The 8,468-nt window shown below is 41.5% G+C and overlaps 1 protein-coding gene across 1 annotated transcript; it reads left to right on the top strand.

Annotated features, from left to right (window-relative positions):
- The first annotated feature begins 496 nt into the window (after positions 1-496).
- Positions 497-5,882, top strand: LOC306917169 (nuclear factor 7, ovary-like). Its single transcript, XM_079495302.1, has 2 exons — positions 497-653; positions 3,048-5,882. The coding sequence occupies exon 2, from the start codon at positions 3,331-3,333 to the stop codon at positions 4,531-4,533; it is 1,203 nt and encodes a 400-aa protein (XP_079351428.1). The 5' UTR covers positions 497-653; positions 3,048-3,330; the 3' UTR covers positions 4,534-5,882.
- Positions 5,883-8,468: the final 2,586 nt, after the last annotated feature.

Raw genomic sequence — 8,468 nt, 5'->3', positions numbered from 1 at the left:
ATTGGTCCTTGGTTCCATTTGTACACTCTCAGAGTTACAGACCCATAAGGGTCCATTTGGTCCCATAACTATCATTTAGCTGGGGACCCCCTGGAACTCCCTCAAGGACCCCTGGGGGTCCTCGGACCCCACTTTGGGAACCACTGGTATAGACAACCAATCATAAACGCATATGTAATCATCAAAACAGATGGCAGCTGCGTTGTCCAGTCATCATGTGACTCTTAAAGTTACAGTGCCTCTGTGACATTCCTCAAATACTATTGGAAATAACAACAATAATACAGGAAAAACTATATAAATGTAATGCGCCATACAATCCAAATAAATCAACATACAATTGAACAATTAATACGCAAATTAATGTCACATATAAGGTCCTACTCCCATGACAGGAGTGGACAGGTAAAAGTAAAAAAGAAAAACAGCACAGGTGGTGCTTAATCAATAGTGAAGTATATTTTGATATAGATAATTATAGCATAGGTTTAAAGGTTTAAAATCCCACCAAATCTTTATTACATTCAGTCAATGTTGTTGCATTCCCAATACCTGTACTGTCACTTTAAGACTTCCCTTGCGGTCGAGTGTTAATGACGTCACACAGCTGCGCCTCCTTCTCACTAATTTCATGCTGGACTCACTGAGAGGAGGTATGTGCTGTTTTTCTCCGTCATAGCTGATGTTTTGTAACAACAGTATGCAACTTTAAATGCTACTATGCTGTGGTGTCTAATGTATGAATAGGGACTCTTAAGTCTGTAAACATACATTTTTGGGATGCTTATAGGAGACATGTGCTTCCAAATATTACAGCAGTGTTTCCCAAACATTTTCATCAAGGACCCCCAAATTGACAAATTAGCCTGTGGGCCCCCATTTGAAAAGATATCCCAGGGACCCCCATAAGAGAAGATGTTTACGGCTCTATCAGTGATTCTCAACCTGTGTAATTTCAAGGAGCCCCAGTTTGACTAGCTGCAATTTCCAACTCTTCCAACTTTTTTTTTGATGAATCTAGAGTTGCAATACCTTCCATTGACTCCCCACTCATCCAAATTGCGTTTGCGATCTGCTTGTAAACTCACCAACATTGCAGCTCTAGGCCAAGCTTGAATTATCCTCTTTCAATCTGCCGAGCTATTGTTTCATAAAAATCCACCATGTTATGAGCTACTTTCTGTCAAGAAATTCTGTGCAGGTGATTCTTTTTCTAAGTGTTGGAGTTTGGAAGCACTCGTCGTAAGTCACTGAACGGCCCTGTGCACCAACTGTTTTGAATTTGCACATAATGCAGGAGGCAGCAGCGTGACCCGTTAGTAAAAACGAGTGCTTTCAAACTCCAACATTTAGAAAAAGAATCGCATGCATAGAATTTCTTGACAGAAAGTAGCTCATAACAAGGGTACGGTGGATTTTTATGAAACAAAAGCTCAGCAGATTGAAAGAGGATAATTCAAGCTTGGCCTAGAGCTGCAATGATGGTGAGTTTAATGTCGTTTAATACAAGCAAATCGCAAACGCAATTTGGATGAGTGGGGAGTCAATGGAGGGTATTGCACCTCTAGATTCATCCCATTATAAAAAAATCTAGAGTTGAAAATTGTGGCTACAGTTTGACATGCATATCAGTCTACGGACCCCCATTTAATGGCATTTATATCTTTGGGACCCCAATTTATATTGTAAAATCAATGTTAATTTAACATTGGACCCATCAGGGTCAATTTTGACCCATTTGAACACTCAGAGTTACAGAATCATAAGGGTCCATTCTGTTTAATTTAACTGGGGACCCCCTGGAACTCCCTCAAGGACCCCTGGGGGTCCCTGGACCCCACTTTTGGAACCACTGTATTACAGGGTTCCAGGGTCTGTTGTAGCTGCAATTAGCAACACTAGATTGTTGTATAATGGGATGAATCTAGAGTTGCAATACCCTCCATTGACATCCCATTGATCCAAATTGCCATTCTGATCTGCTTGCATTAATCAACGTTAAACTCACCAACATTGCAGCTGTACGAAAAGCTTGAATTATCCACTTTTAGGCTGTAAAGTTTTTGTTTAATAAAAATCCACCGTAGACTTTCTATTAGCTACTTTAAAGAAATTAAAGAAATTCCTATTGTTTGGAAGCACTCGTTTTTCGTAAAGCAACATCCTCATGTGCAAGTTCAAAACAGGTGGTACACAGGACTGTTGAGTGATATCCAACAAGCATTTTTTTATGAAACAAAAACTTTACAGATTGAAAGAGGATAATTCAAGATTTGTGTACAGCTCCAATGTTGGTGAGTTTGATGTTGTTTAATACAATTAGATAGAACTTTTCTGTTGAAAATGAATGGGTTGTCAATGGGAAGTTGCACCTAGTTAGCACCTTGCTGGCAAGACGGCTGCAGGCTGAATATTGTCAATTGACATCCCACTGATCCAAATTGCCTTTCCGATCTGCTTGCATTAAACGTTAAACTCACCATCGGTGCAGCTGTAGGGAAAGCTTGAATTATCCTCTTTCAAACTGCAAAGCGTTTGTTTCATGAAAATCCACTGTAAACATGTTATGAGATACCTTCTGTAAAGAAATTCCGTGATGTGATATTGAGTGGTGTAAACCACTCCTACAACTGGCTTTGTTAGTTTACGTGTCTGTCCGTTTACGTGTCTGTCCGTACCAAAACAAATTAGCATGGTTGCTATGGTCACCCAGTTCACACGGGTGTGATTTCATTACGTCAGACATTACGTCAGACCACAGCTGATCAGTCTATATAAGAACTTACACCACTCAGTGTTGGAGTTGGAGTTTGGAAGCACTCGTTTTTATTAATGGGTCGTGCTGCTGCCTCCTGCATTATGTGTAAATTTGAAACGGGTGGTACGCAGGGCTGTTCATTGACTTCGACGAGCGCTTCCAACACTTAAAATGTAGTTACTAGTTGACTGAATGAACTTTTTACGCGAAGCAGCATTCACAGTGAAAGGAAACATCAGGGAACATTCTAGAAGACTTGGTGTAACCACAAATCTTGTTCTTCTTTCAGCTAATTCCCATCAGTGGTTTCCATCTCCTTCTGTTCTCTGAGTCTTCCTCAGTCACTCCAAACAACTATGCATGTCCTCTCTCACCGACAGCATCCATAAACCTCCTCAGTCACTCCAAACATCTATGCATGTCCTCTCTCACCGACGGCATCCATAAACCTCCCGTCTGGCCTTCCTGATCTCCTCTTCCTTGGCAGCTCCGTCTTCAGCATCCGTCTCCCAGTGTTACCTAGACTGACTGGCTGATCAAAGAGTCTGTAGCTTAATTCGCTCAGAGACAAAATGGCTTCTAAATTCTCTTTCACAGAAGAGGATTTGTCCTGCCCTGTGTGTCATGGAGTCTTTACAGATCCTGTTCTCCTGCCGTGTAGCCACAGATTCTGCAACGCCTGTCTGCAGGAGTGGTGGAGAAAGACACAAAAGAAGAGAAAGACACAAAAGAAGGAATGTCCTGTTTGTAAGTTGATGCATGCAACCCTTAACCTGGCTCTGAATAACCTGTGTGAGAAACTGAATACCTTTAAAACAGTTAAAACAAAGTGTGACCAAGCAGCAGAACACATTAAGGTCCAGGCCCAGAACACAGAGACGCAGATGAAGGAAGAGTTCAAGATGCTTCATAAGTATCTTCATGATAAAGAGGAGGCCTTGATCACTGCACTGAGGGAGGAAGAGCAGCAGAAGAGTCAGATGATGAAGGAGAGGATCGAGGGTCTGAACAGAGACATATCAACCATTACAAACACAATCAGAGACATATTGAAGGAGCTGAAAGCTGAACATGTCTCATTCCTACAGCTACAGAACTACAAAACCACAGTGGAGAAAGTACAGCTCACACCACCGGACCCACAGCCGGTCTCAGGAGCGCTTATAGACGTGGCCGGACACCTGCGACACCTGGCTTTCGGTGTCTGGGAAGGGATGGAGGGAATTGTCTCCTACCATCCTGTCATCCTGGACCCCAACACTGCCCATCGAGGACTCGTCCTGTCTGATGATCTGACCAGCGTGAGTTATGGAGGAGGGGGACAAAAGCTTCCTGAAAACCCAGAGAGGTTTGACTGGTGGGACGGCGTCCTGGGCTCTGAGGGCTTCGACTCAGGGACTCACAGCTGGGGTGTTGAGGTTGGAGACAATGCATTATGTGAGCTAGGTGTGGTAGTAGAGTCTAACCAAAGGCAGAGCAGAGGCATGGGAGGCCAATACTGGGGAATATACGTACATAGAAGTGGTGGTTATGCAAGCTCCTCATCAAAGAAATCCACTTTTCTCTCAAGTAATCATCGGCAACCCCAGAGGATCAGAGTCCAGCTGGACTGGGAACAAGGAAAGCTGTCCTTCTCTGACGCCGATACCAACAGACACCTGCACACCTTCACTGCCACTTTCACTGAAAAACTCATTCCGTACTTTTGCACTAGGGATAATTCTCACCCTGTGAAGATCTTACAAATGAAGATCCGGATAACTCTTGACGTCTGACTAGTGGCTCTTTTCGACTACAAGAACTATACAGTGAACCATTATTTCAGGTTCTGGGTTTGTTTCGCTACGGCTCGGTTTCACACTGGGTTCTCAGGACCAAATGTGAGACCTGATCAGGGTGTGAATTCTGGGACCCTACATTCTGTACTTAATATGTATGTGTGTGTGTTATCATGCTCCTGACTTGTAACAGGACATGCATGATATTTAGATTCTCAGACTCGGGACAAAGTGTAGTGTGTGGGCATGGGGAAACCATGGACTGGTTTTAACTAAGATAATGTCAAAATAAGGCTTTTTCCCTAATTCCAGTCTTAGAATCTGACTTTTTATTTCACAACTTCACCCCATTTCCACTGGGATTTATGGGGTGAATGAACGAGTGTGGCAACAGAGTATGTGGTTTGGAACAGACGCATCTTGTCTCTTTCTGTCATAGGCCTAGTGACAGTTGTCCTGCATCAGATCATGTGTCCCTATCCAAATCAGGTTCTCCAATTGCCTCTTTTGTAGTTTTGTTTGTTTTTGTTTTGATAAACTGATAATTATAATAAAATATGAAAACGCCTTATACTTGGTAAAGCTCAAAGTGTGTTTCTAGGATGTAGATTTATGGAGGTTATATCATTCTGACATTGATAATGGAACGCAGATATGGACTCTAATTGTAAATATTGATAACCAATGCCTTTTGTCATTTATAGATTTGTTTGGGGGGGGATTTGTTCTGTTTTTCTTTGAGGAAGTCGTTAGTCGTGGGCCTCATGTGTACCCTTGTACAACGTGGATCACAACCAGTCACAACCTTTCTGTAGTGTGAGGCAGCTTGATGTACAAGTACACCTCCTGGACATGACGCTAGTATGACACAAGAACTTAATCCCTCAATCCATACCCTTGATGCTGAGTGGCAAGCAGCAGGGAGACATCGGGTCCCATTTATTTAAGTATTTTGTATGACCCGGGGGACTCTATGCAAGCTTTGTAGATTGGGTATTGTCGCCATATGAATACAGGTCCAAGGTCCTTGAGATGTTTGATTTGCCTTCCTAAAGGTTGACAACGAAGTATGAGTGACCAATCAGTGACCAAACGGCTCATCTCTGGGATGATGATCAGTGCAGACCAACAGGTCAAAGGTTACTCTCCACTGTGTGACCTCATCGCATCAAAAGCAGAGATACCTTTCTGATCAGTGGTGGAAACACTCCATGTTTTAAAGTGTCACATACTGCAATGTAGAAATTATCTGTATAATGTCCGGAATTCAAAATGTATTTGGCACAAAACTATTGGCATTAAAATGTACAGAAAATAATAAAAGTCAAAGTATTCATTGTGCAGAATGTCCCATTTCATTTTTTTTAAATGTATAAAAAGTCTTTTGAAAATTCCCCGTTCATTTTCCTCAGACATTTCAAAAAAGTATTTATTTAAAGACCTTTTTAAGCCTCGCACAAAACCAACTTGAGTTGTGACAAATGACGACAAACACAATTTTTCGGGCCGAACAAATAATTAGGAAGAAGAAAATGGCAGGTTGCAACACTTTTGTTGTTTTTCTTCTTTGTAATTATTTGTTTTCATGATTTGTCACAACTCGTTTTGGCTTTTTCCGCCGCGTAAACGTCTTTAAATAAAATACTTTTTGAAATGGCAATGGCTCTATTGTGGCCTCTTCACAAGAGAAATGGTTGCTTTATGGTAGGGGTTGCTTTACGGTATGGTTGCTTTACGGTAGGGGTGTACGATACACTTTACGGTAGGGGTGTCCCGATACACTTTTTCCGCTTCCGATCCCGATACCTCAATTTCTGTGTTAGTCGATACCAATACCGATACCAGTGTCGTGATCTCATGTTGTGAGCTATATAGCTATCTAATATCTCATGTGTTTATAGCAGACTCCTCACTCAAATGTGCACTTGCAGTTTGGGCAACTCCAAAGCAAACTCCACATGTCCGAGCATTTTATTTACCTGCCATAGTGTCAACCCCTTACCCCTGTGTCGGATCGGTGGTTAGACTGGCATATTCACCAATACCGATATGACCCGATATGACAAATAAGGGCCGATCCGATACTTTTCCCGATACCGATACAGTATCGGGACATCTCTACTTTACGGTTACACATTTTTATGGTTGTGTTTCAATATTTTTTATTAAGCAGAAAAAAAGACATGGACAATACATGAACTTATGACACATGGGCACAACATACGACACTTAACCCATTCTGGGCGGGACCCCCTTCTGTAACAGTTTTTTTTCCCTTTCTCTTATTTAACACTTTGAGGTTCTCTGGGGGTTTAAATCAATAACTATAATACATTCATGAGATCAACCATAATCCCAAATGGGTTGACAGTACAATAACAGGACAAAACAAAAAGTATATGCAAATCATAAAATACATATGCCAAAGGGGCATAAGGACAAAGTATATTCAAATCATAAGTACCTATTTACAGTTTCACACCAAATTGAGTATATTAGACATCACAATATAGCTGCCACCATCATCTTTTAGATTATGTAAATCTGACCCCTATACCTCCTCATTGGTGTATCGTCTAACTGGCCTCCTCGGTCATTCCAATACACATAACATTTGACCACTCATCCCCTATATGAGGCGCCAGAGGCAGCCATGCTTCAACGAATTCGGCCAGGTTGCCCCGTAGGACACATGAGAGCCTCTCCAATGGCATTAAGCGTAGCACTTTTTCAAACCATAATATAACACTAGGAGGGCTGTCATCTATCCATTTATGAAGGATTGACAGCCGAGCAGCATAGAGCAAGGCTCGTAATAGATGTTTGTTACTTTTAGTTAGTATGGTAATTATGTCTGCCCCTAAGATGTAGTGAATTGGATCTAATGGTATTCTAATTCTGATCAGTTTCAGAATTTCATCTTGAATAGATACCCAAAAGGGTCTGATTAGTGGGCATGTCCACATCATATGGCTGTGGGTACCTTGTCCACTTTTGCACCTAGGGCATATGGGAGAGCATAGGGGGTCAAATTTACTCCTGGTTACTGGGGAAATATGTAGTTTGTGTATTATTTTATACTGGGTTTCATAGGACTTGTTTGAGCATGTCATTTTCTTTGCATTGAGTAGTATGTTACGCCATGACCCCTCGTCTATTTGTACTTTGAGAGGGTTTTCCCATGCTATTTTACTATTATTAGTTGAGGCTTTTTCCACCTGGAATAGGCTCTCATAAAGAAAGCTGACTATCTTTTTGGGGAGAGTAGATGCTTTTATTAGGATGGATTCTACTTGGTTGGGGGTCGTGCTCAGGCCAGTCCTATATTCTGGAACAGAGTTGATGTAGCTCCTGAGTTGTAGATAGCGGAAGAATTGGGGTTGCTGTAAGTTAAATTCTGATTGAAGTTGTTGGAATGATTTTAGCACACCATCTTTGTACAGGTCTTTGATAGACAAGATGCCAGCATCTTTCCATACCCCAAAGCCTGCATCATGGCATGAATGTACAAAATCAGGGTTTTTTGCTACCGGTGCCAAACAAGAAATATGGTTTGTTATGCCAAAAGGTTTCCATATTCTGTTCCATGTTTTTAAGGTGTTTTTAACAATAAGATTGTCTTTTAGGCCAGGAAGTACATCAACATTCTTTATGAATATCAAGTCGGAAATAGAGACCGGATCACAACCATAGGCCTCTAAGTCTAGAAAGGTGGAATTGGGATAATTTTTGATCCAGTCTACTATGTATCTCACTTGAGACGCCATATGGTAGTATAGAAAATGTGGGAAGGCTAGGCCCCCTTTTAGAGTGGGCAGCTGTAGTTTCTGGAGTTTAAGTCTGGAACGTTTTTTCTGCCATATAAATTTAGAGATCAAGGCATGTAATGTTTTGAAAAACTTGATAGGTATAAAATTTGGTAGCATCTGCAT

Source organism: Electrona antarctica, assembly GCF_951216825.1.
Source record: "Electrona antarctica genome assembly, chromosome: 2".
NCBI classification, from domain to species: Eukaryota; Metazoa; Chordata; class Actinopteri; order Myctophiformes; family Myctophidae; genus Electrona; species Electrona antarctica.
Note: the sequence above shows the minus strand (reverse complement) of the source record. Positions and strands in the feature narration are given on the sequence as shown.

Excerpts from the sequence above, each read along its gene's own strand:
- LOC306917169 (XM_079495302.1), top strand. The coding sequence starts at position 3,331 with ATGGCTTCTAAATTCTCTTTCACAGAAGAGGATTTGTCCTGCCCTGTG.